This window comes from Euphorbia lathyris, chromosome 6, assembly GCF_963576675.1.
Source record: "Euphorbia lathyris chromosome 6, ddEupLath1.1, whole genome shotgun sequence".
Classification (NCBI taxonomy): Eukaryota; Viridiplantae; Streptophyta; class Magnoliopsida; order Malpighiales; family Euphorbiaceae; genus Euphorbia; species Euphorbia lathyris.
In genome coordinates this window covers 55,918,901-55,933,150 of record NC_088915.1, presented here as the reverse complement: position 1 = coordinate 55,933,150, position 14,250 = coordinate 55,918,901, and the positions used below count along the sequence as shown (strand labels likewise).

Here is a 14,250-nt window from a genome sequence, read left to right as displayed (position 1 = left end):
TTTATTAATTTAATATTAACATATGGTCAGATGTGCTTATGTTGTTCACGTTCAAGCCTAATTAACATTTGTATACGGGGATGTATCAAGATATTAATATGAATTGGGATTTTAAATATCAACGTAATTTTTTAGTCCAAACTGTAGACATCTTGTAGATCAGTTTGTGTAAATTCGCCTCACATACGTATAGCCTATACGTTTATAAAGTTTTATTCGTTATTGCTTTCATGTTGTAGTTACAAAAAAAAAAATTAATGAAATATTAGCATTTTCATAAAAAAAATTCAAATTAAGGTTTTGTCGATGCTCGGGTTGGTACTCAACCCAGTTATATCTGACAAGTATTTTAGAGGCCCTAGGCAGGGCCGGTTCTGACATTTTTATGGGCGTTAGGCGGAAAAAAAAAAGATTAAAAAAAACTCTTAATAAAAAAGTTATACTTAAAAGTTTAAAATAGAAATTTGGCCTATTTTAGACCAAAAATATTATATTATTTGGTCATTTTCTAAGAATGAATGAGTATTATAACTACATTTAAAAAATTACTATATATATAGTAAAAAAAAATTGGGCCCCTTTTGGCTCAAGCCCTAGGTGGTCGCACTTCTGGCCTATGCTAAGAGCCGGTCCACAAACATTTGGGTCTTCTTATGAATTATTGTCCTATTAGATTATAATTTCATTTTGAATTTATAAAAATACTCAGAATTAAAAAAAATGATCGGTACAGGTTGTTATGTAATTAACTCAATATGTTATATTACAAAAAAATCATTTTTTTATTAAATCACGTCATAAAACTTAAATACCGAGCCCGGCCCATATAAGCCAACAAAAAATACATATATTATTTTTAAAGATGAGAAATTTTTTGCAGTGGTTCATAACGTCTTGCGGTGGTCCATAAATATCCAAGCCTTCTTATAAATTGTTGTCTTACTAGATTATAATTTTTATTTTTATTTTGTAAAGATACTCACCCTAAAAAAATTGATCGATACAAATTGTTATGTAATTAACTCAATAGTGTAAGTAAATTAGTGAAAATTAATTGTGTCCTAAAATATATTGTAACAAATAAATCAATATATACTAGTCATTTTAGATTGAATATATATTAATATTTTGGTTTAAAAAAATTAAGATTATAACATATATGAAAAATGAATAGAAACGAACTTTATATAATAATAAATATATTCTTCTTATTATTAAGAAAATCAAGAATAAAAGAAAATGAGAACAAAAATATACAAATCCAGATATCAAACTCTCACCCTCTCAAACAACTCCACTATGTCTTTAGCATTCAGCCTAGCACTGCATTTTATTATAAATCCAAGTCTACATAATCTTTAACCATAACAATCTTAATAATTATCAAACTTAAAAGAAATTCCGATCAGACCCTCGTAAATCGGAGGGCCTAGGCGGCCGCCTATGCCGAATGCCCCTAGAGCGGGCCCTGGGTTTAGTGGAAGCTCGTGGTGTGTTGGAAGGTGGGTAATGAAATTTTCATTAATATGTGAAGTCAGAGTTGGAAATGGTATTATACCATAACTAGTGATGAAAGATTTGAATTACTAGAAGGTCTCTCTTATTAAGTCCCTTTCCCCACGGATGAAGTGGGAGCGATCATTCAAATTGTGTTAATTAGATGATTGCATGTGGATGAACTTTATTGGCCTGCTTCTCGTAATGGTATTATACCATTGACCTCCCCTTCGAATCCTAAGTTCCGAGTTTTCATGTGGAAATTGCAGCTCCAACTGAAAATCTTGCACTTCGTTTGCTTACAAAAACATGGTACCAAAGCTCACTTGATCTACTCGCGCTGCAAATGGGATTCTGTCCCAAGGAATTGTGGGAAGGGGCCGATACTGATATTGCCACTGTTCCAGTCATGCTGCATAAGGATCGGAAACGTTTTGAGCTGCTTATTGTGTTCTTGTAGTATATTTAGCTTGATAGGAATGAGGTGGTTCATGGTAAGGGTGATCAGATTGCAAGCCCCGACTCCACAACTAAAAGCAGATAATAAATAAATTTCAAATTTTGAAATATTTTTAACTAAATATATGCAAATAATTTCAATTCACCGCCTATTTTTCAAACAGAAATCATAATCATTTTCCAATTCCGGTATTCTCTAATCTATGCCTATGAAATTAGAAAATCAGTTAACTCTGAGCAGCCCCACAAATGAGTAAACATTGTGGCAAAAAACACAGGTAAATTGCAGAATCATTGTTCGTGCTACAAGAAACTGCTATATGGAATTAAAACAATCAGGCCAAGTATACTAATACTGTGGCTACAAAGGTTAGGTGATTAGAGATAGAGTGAGTGAAGCAAAAAAGCATATTTCACTATATTGAGAACAAGAAAACAAAAGGAAAAAAAAGTTCACTAACCCAAATTAGCACACATGTTCCTAAGTTAAGCAGATGACAAATATCTAAAGTACAACCTCATGGCACAGGGGCAGCAGCAGGCAATCAGCGGTCTCTTTTAGACCAAAGATCATACATAAGTGTTATTCAATCGCAGGAGCCTGTGACTGGCCGCCCTCTCAAACTCACTAGTTGACCCTGAAAAACCAGGAGGTGGTGAGATTTAGTAGCCGTTTTGCCACAATTGTTGAGTCTGCTTTGAGGGTTGGGCCTGAGAACCACCAAGTAACGCGTCCCTTGAGTTTTGCTGCTGGTGTTCCAGTGACATCCCTGTTTGCGAATGATAATAATTTGGATAACCAAGAGTACCAAAATGCTGCGACAGTTGTTGCCCTTGACGATATTCAGCAGGCTGCTGATTCTGTCCCTGGAAGCTGTAATATGTGCTTGCTGGGACAGCAGACATAGTTCGTGAACCAGGCCCGTGAACCCACATGCCCGAATTTTCATTCTGCTGAGTCAAACCAAATAAAATGTCAGCCACTTGTAGAAAGAAAAGAAAAATAGTCTAGAATGTGTCACTAGCACTAAAATATAGAAAAAAATATTCAATATTTACAGAATGATCGGGCAAGAGAGATCATAACACTTCAATTATTGTCCCACTCATTTATATTTCCATTGAGAATATAGAACTTATTAATGACAATGAGATTTTGTTGATTCGAGTTGCGACACTACCTGTTGAAGCGAGATCAAGTGGTTAGCATCCTTGTACTGAGAACTTAAAACATCATCATAACCCATGGTTGTGCCACCAGGAGCTGATGGGGCATTCAAAGGAAAGTTGCCTGCAGGAATGCTTGTTGAACTTCCAAAACCATATGCAGAGGCAATGGCAGCAGACTGAGGCAAGCTGCTTACAGAAACACTGTTCTTGTATTGAGGGAGAACTGCAGCCAAAGACTGATGATACGTGTTATTACCAGCAAAGGTCTGTTGGAAAGCCGACGGCATGTAAGTGTAGCTCTGCGGCAAGAAAGGATAGCCAATCATGTTCGCAAAAGGTCCCAACGGAAGAGTAGGTTGCGAATAAGGATGTACAGCAAGGTGTTGAGGTAGACTAGGTCCTGTGGCAACATTGGCACCAGCAAGAGACTGTTGAGTAGGCTGAGGTGTCGAAATATTAGCTGCTCTCAGAGCCTGGCACATGCAGAAGAAAAATCAGTAAGAGCAGTTCAAAAACCGATCCATGTTACTATTCTCATCTTATCCTAGATATCATCCTACGAAAGCTTAGGACTGCAGCTTACAGCTATAACTATGCTTTTCTCACCATTATACGAACTGATCTTATTTATTCATGGATAAGGTACAAATTTAGCTCTATGGTTATTTGGCGAGAGCGGAAATTAGCCTCTATGTACAAAACAGTACAACCTTAAGCCTAATGTTTAAGAGACAGTGCAATTTCGAGTTTCATTAACAAAATATGTGCAATTTCGAGTTTCATTAACAAAATATGTGCAATTTCAAACCTTATCCGGTGGCCATAAGGTTGGAGGTTGAGAGGTGGCCAAAACATGAAATTGCACAGGCAAAAACTTACCTTTCATTAATGAGGCTTGAAATTGCACTGTCTGATGAACATTAGGCTTAAAATTGCACTGTTTTGTAAGTGGAGGCTAACTTAGCCTCCCCCAATAACCATAGGATTAAATTTGTACCTTATCCCTTTAATTCATTTTAAGTTATTCATTTAACTTATCTCTTCACATTGCATTTCACTTGTATAAAGAATAAATCATTCATACAGGTTCAACTAGCAAAAGAGAAGTTCACAGGCATCTCATTTCATATTGCACATACCGCACATGTGTCCAGATCATTACTATTACTCCCTCCATTCCCTTATATAAGTCATTCTAGGGTATTTCGCACAAATTAAGAAATATATTGGTTAACCAAATAAAATTTCTCTCATGTCACTATTGGGGAATAAGCATTGGAATATTAAAAAACACATGTACCAATACAAAAAAATTAATATTTGGACCAAAAAACTAAACTAAAAGTTCTTAGAATCCTAGAATGACTTTTATTTGGGGAAAAAACTAATTTGCTAGAATGACCTATATAAGGGACTGGAGGGAGTATTATCTTTGTTAAGCACCAAAAGAACGATTCTAATTTTTGAAAAGAGCTAAGACCTCTTAAAAGCAAAAGAAAGCTCCAATAAGGTGGAAAATCAAGTCCTAATTAGTATTTTATTATTTTAAATTATTTCTTTAATAGTTTTATTTGTATAAGGACTCATGCATTAGTCCATCTAGGATTTATTTCTGTAATAGTAGTTGTTTCTATTTAGGATTCATGCATTAATTAGTTACCATTTAGGATGGGTCTTGATTTCCACAATTATTGGTTATTCTCTATTCCTAATTAGTTGTTGTTTCCGATTCCTAATTAATTGCTGCCTATGCAGCCCTATCTAGCATTATTCCTATTTTGTAATTCGGTCACTTCTATTTGAAGGCGAGATTATTAATTAAATAGCCTCAGTTGAAAATCCAATTAAAACCTTGAGAGATTGTGAGTTCTCTCTCAATGAGAACCTAACAATTCTGAGATCGTGAGGTTCTCTTAACGGGCTCCTAACCATTTTCAACAAGATAGATAGGGGAAGGAAGACTTTTAAACATTTTTTCCTAGAGGATTTAGGGTACAAGGTCCCAAACCCGTGTTCATAACAACTTGGTATCAGAACCCAGTATTATGGATCTCCGTACCCTACAGCAGCAAATTGAGACCTCCATGGCCATGTACAGATCTAATACAGAGCAGGACAAGGCCGAAAGTGAGGCAAAACAACAAGAGATGTCAGCACGATTGGATGATCTTTCTCAGAAGATTAATGCTAGTCATACCAATTACAGAGGTTCAGAAGGGGGAAGTAACAATCTTGATCGGCGGAAAATCGGGCTAATACCAATTACAACAGAGTTACTGTTTCAGGGTATTCAAAACTTGACTTTCCTCAGTATGATGGAGCTGCTGATCCATTAGAGTGGTTGTGTCGCTGCGACAAATTTTTTAGCACCAATTGACAGTGGAAGTAGAGAAAGTGGCCTTGGCATAGTTTTCACTTAGAAGGTGATGCACAATTATAGTTTACAAAATGAAACGAGATAAGCCCCATCTTTCTTGGAACGATTTCAAAGAGCATTGCAATTTGTGATTTGGTCCTCCAATCTGAAGCAACAAACTGGGTGAACTAGCCAAGCTAAGAGAGACAGGGACAGTGGAAGAATACCAGAAACGGTTTGAGCAGTCGGCTGCCAGGGCTGATGAGTTGTTACCTCGACAGGAAGTTGAGTTATAGCGTTGAGGTCCAGAATCCGACAGATTTAACAAAAGCAATGAGCCTTGCAAGGCTGTATTGAACGGCAAACTGGACGTTTCAGGGAAAGCCAACCAGAACCACGTCAAACAGTCACAATTCACGATGCTAAACCTCCTATTATCAAAAGATTAACCCACAGAGAGATGGAGGAGCGCCGAATAGAAGGGCTTTGTTATGATTGTGATGAAATATATATTGGTGGACATAAATGCAAGAAATTATTTTTATTGGAAGGAGCTGAGGAACGCCAAACAGATAATGAGGATGACCATGGAATTTCATGCGCATGAGGTCACACGCATTTAAAAGGGAAGGCAATGTCATGAATGAGATTGCAGTTTTAGAGTCCTAATTAGTATTTTATTATTTTAAATTATTTCTTTAATAGTTTTATTTGTATTCGGAATATTTAAATTGGGATTCATGCATTAGTTAGTTTCCATGTAGGATTTATTTCCGTAATATTAGTTGTTTCTATTTAGTATTCATGCATTAATTAGTTACCATTTAGGATAGGTCTTGATTTCTGCAATTAGTGGTTATTCTCTATTCCTAATTAGTAGGTGTTACCTATTCCTAATTAATTGCTGCCTATGCAGCCCTAGCTAGCATTATTCCTATTGTGTAATTTTCTCTCTTCTATTTGAAGGGGAGATTTTTAATAAAATAGCATCAGTTGAAAATCCAATTAAAACCTTAAGAGATCGCGGAGTTCTCTCTTAACGAGCTCCTAACCGTTTTCAACCAGATAGGCAAGGGATGGAAGACTTTTAAACATTTTTTCCTTGAGGATTTTAGGGTCCAAGGTCCCATAAGAAGATCCCAAACCCGTGTTCATAACAATATGATGTTTTGTTGCTTCTATAGAAACAAATTAACTAGTACTTCACTAATTGAAGGCTAAAACCTTGAATTTCATCAATTATAAATCAGAAATAACAAACTTCAAGAAGTTTAATAACACTGGCGTGGCAGGATATACCTCAGGCATGGAGATACTTGGTCCACTTAAGGAAGAAGCAGTATTGTTGTACTTGGTGGGCATTGTTTGTGTCACAGGAAAGGGAGAATATGGAAGGTCAGGCTCCCTCCCAGGTTGAACAGTTGAGGCCAATAAAGTACTCGGCAATTGATTGGTATAAGCCTGCTGTAATAATAATGAATTCAGGAGGAAAATTCAAACAAATCAGTACTGTGATTCCGTCTCCAAACCTCAAATTTAATCACACAAAACACACTGCATTTATGCAAGTTCAATAAATACACAAAAAAGCTCCCACGTACATGGGGATATGGAACAGGCTACTGCATATTAAGGACACACAGCAAAGTCAAACAGAAAAACTCGAAGCTTCAGAAAGGAAGACCACTTTATAATCAGAAGTCTTTTCATCATATACTGAACTTTATTTCTTTTCTTGTTTCATTTAGATTTATAGCCTAAGATAAAATGCCATATGTGGAGAAGTAAAGACATTTGGAATCAACCCCTTTGAACAGAAGGAACCACTAAGTAGAAAATGCTTCTTTGAAAAAAGAAAAAAAAAAACTCATTCTTACTATGAAAACTTGATTTCAGCTCAGGCAACTCTTAAGCACATACATGATTTTAGATTTATCTTAAAGCACTATATTTCAACATATTCAAACATTTCCTGGAGTTTATTATATTACCATTACACTTGAGAACTGATTAATATTCTGCATCTGAGAGCTTGCTGGTGGATTACTAAATGCAGCATTCAGTTGCTGCGAGTTATCATAACAATATCCAGGTGCAGATGGAGGAAATGCATATTGATTCCCTTGAGCAGCTTCAGGGATTTCCTCCTTCAATACTTCTGGCTGAGGTACTGCAGGTGACTCATAATTACCAGGACTCATCCCAGATCTATGTATTAAATTTTCATCTGCAGAATTTCTGAGATGCTCATCTCCATAATAATCAGTATTTCTGCAAGAAAAATTTATAAAATTTATTTTAAATAGCACTAAGCAAGATGTATTATTATCAAAAGGGGGGAGAAAAACCTAGGATCTGAGTGCACCGCTGAGGAGGTATCCACCACTTCAGAAGACTCTTCCAAGTTACTTGTCAAAGGCCTTGATGCATATGACCCAGATAAACCAGAATTAATGCTGGTTCCAAAACTACCAAAGCTCAAATGAGAGCAGTCTTGAGCATGCACTTGAAGGTGATTTGGAATTATTACAGAAGGGTTATCCTCCTCAGATGATGCTGCTTGATCATCACCCTGTAAACTAAGTTGCTGCAAGTTGGCAGTAACTGATGGAGCACCATCTTCAACTGAAATAGAATAACAAGAAAGTCAATCAATACAAAAGCATAGTCCATGACTTTGTAACAACTACATTGGCACCTGAGGACTACATAACATACAAGGAAAAGCAATCAACATCACAGTCGAAGCTCTAGTGAAATTGCCAGGGGAAAAATGACAGCATCGTGAGGACCTTGAGAGAAGCTGTCACAGGAATTAATCTATCTCCTATACCAACTCACCCACTTCATATTGCACTTAACTAGATTAAACTTCTGAGTGCACACAGATGTAAATCAGGAAAAAATACTAAAGGTTCTCTGGTCTCCGTTAGGAAATCATTTTTCATTTAAATGAAATTGTGGTTGGATAGTAAATTCCAACCATAAGCACTCGTTCTCATAAATGTTCCTAGATAATGTTTCCTTCAATGATTTAAGTATGCAGCTAAACACCATGACCAAACAGATGTTATATTATACGAAGGAAAACAAAATCATCAAAAGGTAAAATGTTATTCAACATTTACACCAAAACTTCAGCAACCATACTCATGGTCAATAGGCAAAACCTATGGGGAGAAATGATACGTTTTAAAGAAAATTAAATAAAAATCCAACGTGCATGACAATATAAATTTAATGCATGAGTTACCTTCATGCTCAAAAGCATGCATGTGAGACTGGTAGGAACTCACATTCCCGTACAAATTGCCATCAAACATAGATGAACCCATTGACCCATCTTCCTGTATGTTTCTACTGGACACAGAAGCAGAGCCAACGTGATTTGTATTAAGAGTTTCAGTATGGTCATCATCAGCAGTTTGCTCTTCATCCAACTGGGATGTCATATGCTGATTAAGTCTATCCAGAGGCGGCAAGTTAGATGGATCAGCATATAACTCTGATTCTGAAGGTTCTTCTATTGTAGATGGCACATTACTAGCTGCTGGTTGCTCAATAGATGGCCATTCATCATTGGAATGAACATCTGGATCTTCATTAAAATCTGGCACCTTGGGAGCATAATTTTCTGACAAATGCAAATCATGGTTTGATGCTCCTACAGAAGGTGCTGCATGATGGCGATGATTAACACTGCGGTGAGGTGGAACAACGGATGCCTTATTATGCGGCCTACCCATCTTCACAATGTCAGCCATTGATACTTGACCTGGTGCTCCCAACCAGGGAGATTGAAAACCAGAAGGGGGTTGTGACGAAAAGGAAACTTCATCACCTGCAACTACAGCTGGAATTTTATATTCTGCAGCCGGAAGTTCACTGCAAAAAATGTACCATGAAAATGAGAGACAATAATTTCCATAACAAATATAGGTTGACATTTTCAAACAAAATGCAGACAACAGTAGCTGTGCCAGTACACTAGTGAACAAATGAGTACAATACAAGGAATTCAAAATTAGCATAACTTATATAAAAAAAAACACATGCGCAAAATATGTGCATGGTCGTCAAAACTTAAGGTGCAAAAAATTCTCCAGTTGATTAAAATACAAATGAAGGACATTTTTCTATACAGAAATAGCATACAATTATCAAAATAACAGCTGTAAGCAAAGCTTTTCAACTAATTCCTAATTCTGAGAAAAGCCTAAGCAATTACCTTCCTGAATCTGATTTCAAAACAATAAAGTTAACAGTTAGCAAATGACAGGCTGACAACTATTTGTTTGGATGAACTTCAACATGGCATAAAAAAAACTAGCACATGGAACTTGAAATAAAACATTTACCTAAATAAAATGCTCATTGCTTTGAAACTACCACAAACTGGAAAACACAGTAAATGCTGGTATCAAAATAAGAATGATTGAGAAAGAAATTGGCATGCCACCTAAGCAGAGCGACTGCTAAAACTCTCAAAGCCCATAAAAGCAAGCCACTTTTGGATGGCATTCTATTATAGCAAAAGGCTATGAACAACTATCAACAAGTTGTTAGTTGGAGTATTTAAAAGCTACTTCCTCTTAAGCAAAGTTCCAATTTTGAATCTTGTGTATGACAAAAACAGTTGTTTGGAGAGTTTTTACCCCTTTGAAGGTACAAACTTGTTTTAAAATATTAGAAGCGGTACATAAATATTTAGAGATTCATCACATGCATGATAAAAGGTAAGCATGGCCCATCGTAAAAACACAAAGAAATATAGAACCATTATACCATCCCATTACCAACGATTACAAATACAGGATTTAGTCACATCTCAACCCTTGGGTCAGCAAAACTGAAAATGATAATCAGTGTCAAAGTAACCTGTTCACTGTAGGTTGTCGATTAATGTTATATCCGGTCATACTGTATGCAGATGATGAAGCACCAGCATAAGCATGAGTTCCATTTTCCTTCCTGTAAGCAGGTTTACCATATGAAACGCCAGATTCTGCAAAATCATAGGAAACTGTGTTGGAAAAGAAATGACAGACCTGATGATTAATCTATGTTTGCCAAAGGCCAAATAATTTTTTGACTTGATAAAAACAAAAATCCAACCCGAAGTCAAATGCAATTTCCTACCATTGGAGCTGAACTGGGTTGAAACACCACGGCTGTAACGGTCTGCACCACCTCTGCCGCCACGGTGAGACGCATTGTTAGCACCACGAGACCTTGGATCTATTGTCTCTTTATTCTGAAGCAACAGCATAAATTTAAGTGTTAATAACAAGAGTCAAGAAACATCCCTACTCCCATTGAGACAATTAATGACAGGTTATAAACGCACCAAATTAGTTTTCTCACATTAAGAGTTCAATAGAGTAAACAAAAACAGATTCCAACACCAGAAGATCCCAAGCAATGGGCTACAAATGTAATGCGTAACAGCACTACCTCAGCTTTCAGAAACACATAAGAACAAATTTTGTATTGAATGCATGTGCTCACCTCTTTTTTCTTGTCGCGTTTGCTCTTCACCTCACGGAAAGGATCTATAACACGAAATACCATCCAGTTAGAAACAAATCCGAGCAGGAAAGTATAGTCCCATATACAGATGTGAAATATTGATGAAAACTATAAAGGAAAAAAATACAAATAGATTGAACAAAATTGTTACCATAGTCCCATATGCATATGAAAGTAGCTGAAGATCATAGCAATAATTCAAACCAAAAGGCAAAATGATGAGAATTAAAGAAAACTTGGACACTGCAGGTAGAGACACTTGTTTGCAGAAGAAAATCGCATTTTTCATCTTTTACTTTGAAAAGAAGATGGTGGCGATATGGGAGATTATCAAAACTTCCATACACTGACTAATATCATTGAAGTTATAGTAGGATATCTTCAGAAGGTTCAATCCATCAATAGCATCATAGGTTAGTAACTGTAAGTGTAAATCTCTTCAATCAAATGTTAATCTGATTTCTCTACAAAGTTGTTATGAACTTAGTACGCTGAAATTTACTTCGTCATTTTAATTTTTTGCTAATCATTCTTGCAAATAAAATGCATACACGTGCATTTACTTGCAATTCAGGGGTTGGAGGTTGTGCTCATCCCCAAATTTAGTACGTTTAGGCAGTACTTAAAACAACATATTAAACTGTTTATCCAAGTTCTCTAAATCCCTTAAGAAAGCCAACTGTTTTATCATGTTTGCAGAAAACTTCTACACTTAAGCTACGATTAAGCTTCTGTTATCACAGTTATACCGCAGGACAAAGCAAAATAAGTGTCTTCAAGGAAAGGCACAGCTAGCACCCAAAAAAAACAAAAGATTCTATGTGCCAGTTCAATCAAATAGAAGAATGCAATATATTAGTGTGACACTGAAGTAACAAAACCACGAAGAGACTAGAGCCCCAAGGTAAAACAATCAAGGAAGAATAACCAAAACTATGCAATTTAATCTTCAGCCCGTTAAATAACTACGAACAAAAAAAAAGATCCACCAAGAAATCAAAAAACTTCAAAGTGAAAACATAGACTGAAGATCAAATTGAAACACAAACGCAACAAAATAACCCTCACTAACTTAACGAAGCGCTCGCTTGACGCTGGAAGCAAAACAAAAATTTAATTGACTTATGAATAGAAAGAAAAAGAAAAAGAAAAAGAAAAGAAGCAATCAACCATCACCTAAAAGGAAACATCTTCGATTATCCTAGTAGTGAAACAGAAATTACAGAAATATAGATAAGGGAGAAAACCTTGAGCGAGGAGGCGGCCAACAGCCTCGTTAGGGTCCATGTTACACTCTTTAAGCATCGCGTAGATCTCAGGCTCTGGACAGCTAACAATCTCCTTCAAGCTCTGCACCATCTTTCTTGAGCCCGCAGGTATAGCTGAAATTCCAGTATTACCCTTTCCATTATTGCCTCCTTTGCCGCTCATTCTCTCTATCTCCCGCTCCTTCTCCCTCTCTCTCCCTCTGTGTTCCCCTTAGATCTGATAATAAAGAAAAGCCTTTCGCTTGAGACAAATACTCAGTCACTCTCTATCTCTCTCTCTCTCTCTACAGTAAGCTGCGACGGAGGTGAAGGAGATGAACAAGAAGATATGTGAGCTTGCTTCTTCTGCTTTTAGCACCGAAAAAACCCTCTCTTCTCTCTCTCTCTTTTCTTTTCTTTTTTTATTTTTTTTTTCTTTTTGCTTGTCTCTGTTGATTTTTTTATTGTTTTATTGTTTCCGGAAGAACGAAATTAAAATTCTTTTTATTTTTTCCTCTTCTCAATTCAAGTCTTTGACAACCTTTTTTCTGTTTCGTGTTACATTGATTCCAATTATTTTAGCCTACTTAAACAATAAATGAACTTTTATTATCAGCGAAAAGTTCATATAACACAACTTATCGTTTTCTATTTATTTTAGTTCTTTTTAAGCAAAAGTTGTTTATTAATTCTTGTAAAATTTATTTACAAAAATACTTTATTAAAGTCAAAATAATAGTATTAAATAAGAATGACAATTTGCTAGTATAATTTTATAAAATTCATTTCACTTGTATTAAAAGGGGAGAAGCACAAATTCCTCATTTTATAGGTTAAAAAATTCTTTCATAAAATATCTGTTTTCAAGTCATTCATTCCCATGGTTAGGTCTTTATGAAATTCTTAGAGTGGGTCGGCTACTATATAATCTATTTATTTATTTCCATTTATGAGTTAGTCTTGCTATGAAAAAACTCTACAAAATATTAAATCGGCTTAATACTATTAAATTAAAATTAACTACAAATTTAATTTTAATTTTAATTTTAATTCTTCTTATAATTAATGTAATAGACATTTTATGTAACATAATATGGTTTTTCAAAAAATATATAATATGGTTATTTTTTAATAACTAGTCGTGGGTTATATTTTCTAAAAAAACTGTGGATTATATAATATCATTTAATTTATTTTATAATTATTATTTTAAAATATTGAAAATATATATTAATCCTATTTCAACATAATTAAACCGTATTTACTAAAAAAAATTCATATTCACATTTGTTTTTTTATCATATTTTGAAGAGAAAGACTATTATGAAGAGAAATTTGGTAATAATAATTGTTCAATCGAAAAATGTTTATCGTTGTAATTCTCTATGAAAATAATAATAGCTTATTTTGAATTTTTTGTTAGTGTGGTGGTTTTTTTTAAGTAAAAACACTATTGGAAATCATAAAATATAACCAATAATTAAAACCTTAAACATGTTGAATTGATATTCAAAAACCGTTATTTCTATGGTGAAAAAGAAGCATAATATATCATAATATCATGACAAAATTATTCTAGCATATAGCAATAGGAGATTATTAGTGTAAATGTTGATTGCTAACTCACTATGAGAGAATTTATCCAACTCCTTTTTTTTATTCTACCAGTTACAAATTCAAGTTCATTAGCTTCCATGTTTTTACAAAATATACTCATATCATATGCAGTAAAAATAGATATATTACTCTTAATTGATATTTTATAATTCATATCTAATGATTTTCCATAATTTCTTCAAAATCTATAAAATAATTTTAAAAAAAAAAGCTAAATCCACTTTTTCCAAAAAAAAAATGAAGACAAAAACTTTTTCCAATATTAAAACATATTTGATACTTATATAATATCCAAATTGTAAAGACATGATATATATATATATATATATATATATAAAATACACATTTATTTATTTTATTTTTCTAGGAAAAAAT

General features: G+C 34.7%; 1 protein-coding gene across 4 annotated transcripts; it reads right to left on the bottom strand.

The window, feature by feature from the left end:
* Window positions 1-2,350: 2,350 nt before the first annotated feature.
* On the bottom strand, window positions 2,351-12,711 carry LOC136234234 (uncharacterized). 4 transcript variants are annotated; one of them, XM_066024032.1, is made up of 10 exons: window positions 12,259-12,711; window positions 10,991-11,034; window positions 10,622-10,736; window positions 10,361-10,487; window positions 8,736-9,367; window positions 7,831-8,107; window positions 7,474-7,753; window positions 6,782-6,943; window positions 3,138-3,599; window positions 2,351-2,907 (listed from the first exon to the last, which is right to left on the bottom strand). In XM_066024032.1, the coding sequence occupies exons 1-10, from the start codon at window positions 12,440-12,442 to the stop codon at window positions 2,620-2,622; spliced, it is 2,571 nt and encodes an 856-aa protein (XP_065880104.1). In that variant the 5' UTR covers window positions 12,443-12,711; the 3' UTR covers window positions 2,351-2,619. The 4 variants fall into 4 exon arrangements, with proteins under 4 accessions (XP_065880104.1, XP_065880103.1, XP_065880102.1 ...); XM_066024031.1 differs by having other exon boundaries at window positions 2,351-2,910; window positions 12,259-12,709; XM_066024030.1 differs by having other exon boundaries at window positions 6,782-6,946; window positions 12,259-12,708.
* Between the last annotated feature and the right edge of the window lie 1,539 nt (window positions 12,712-14,250).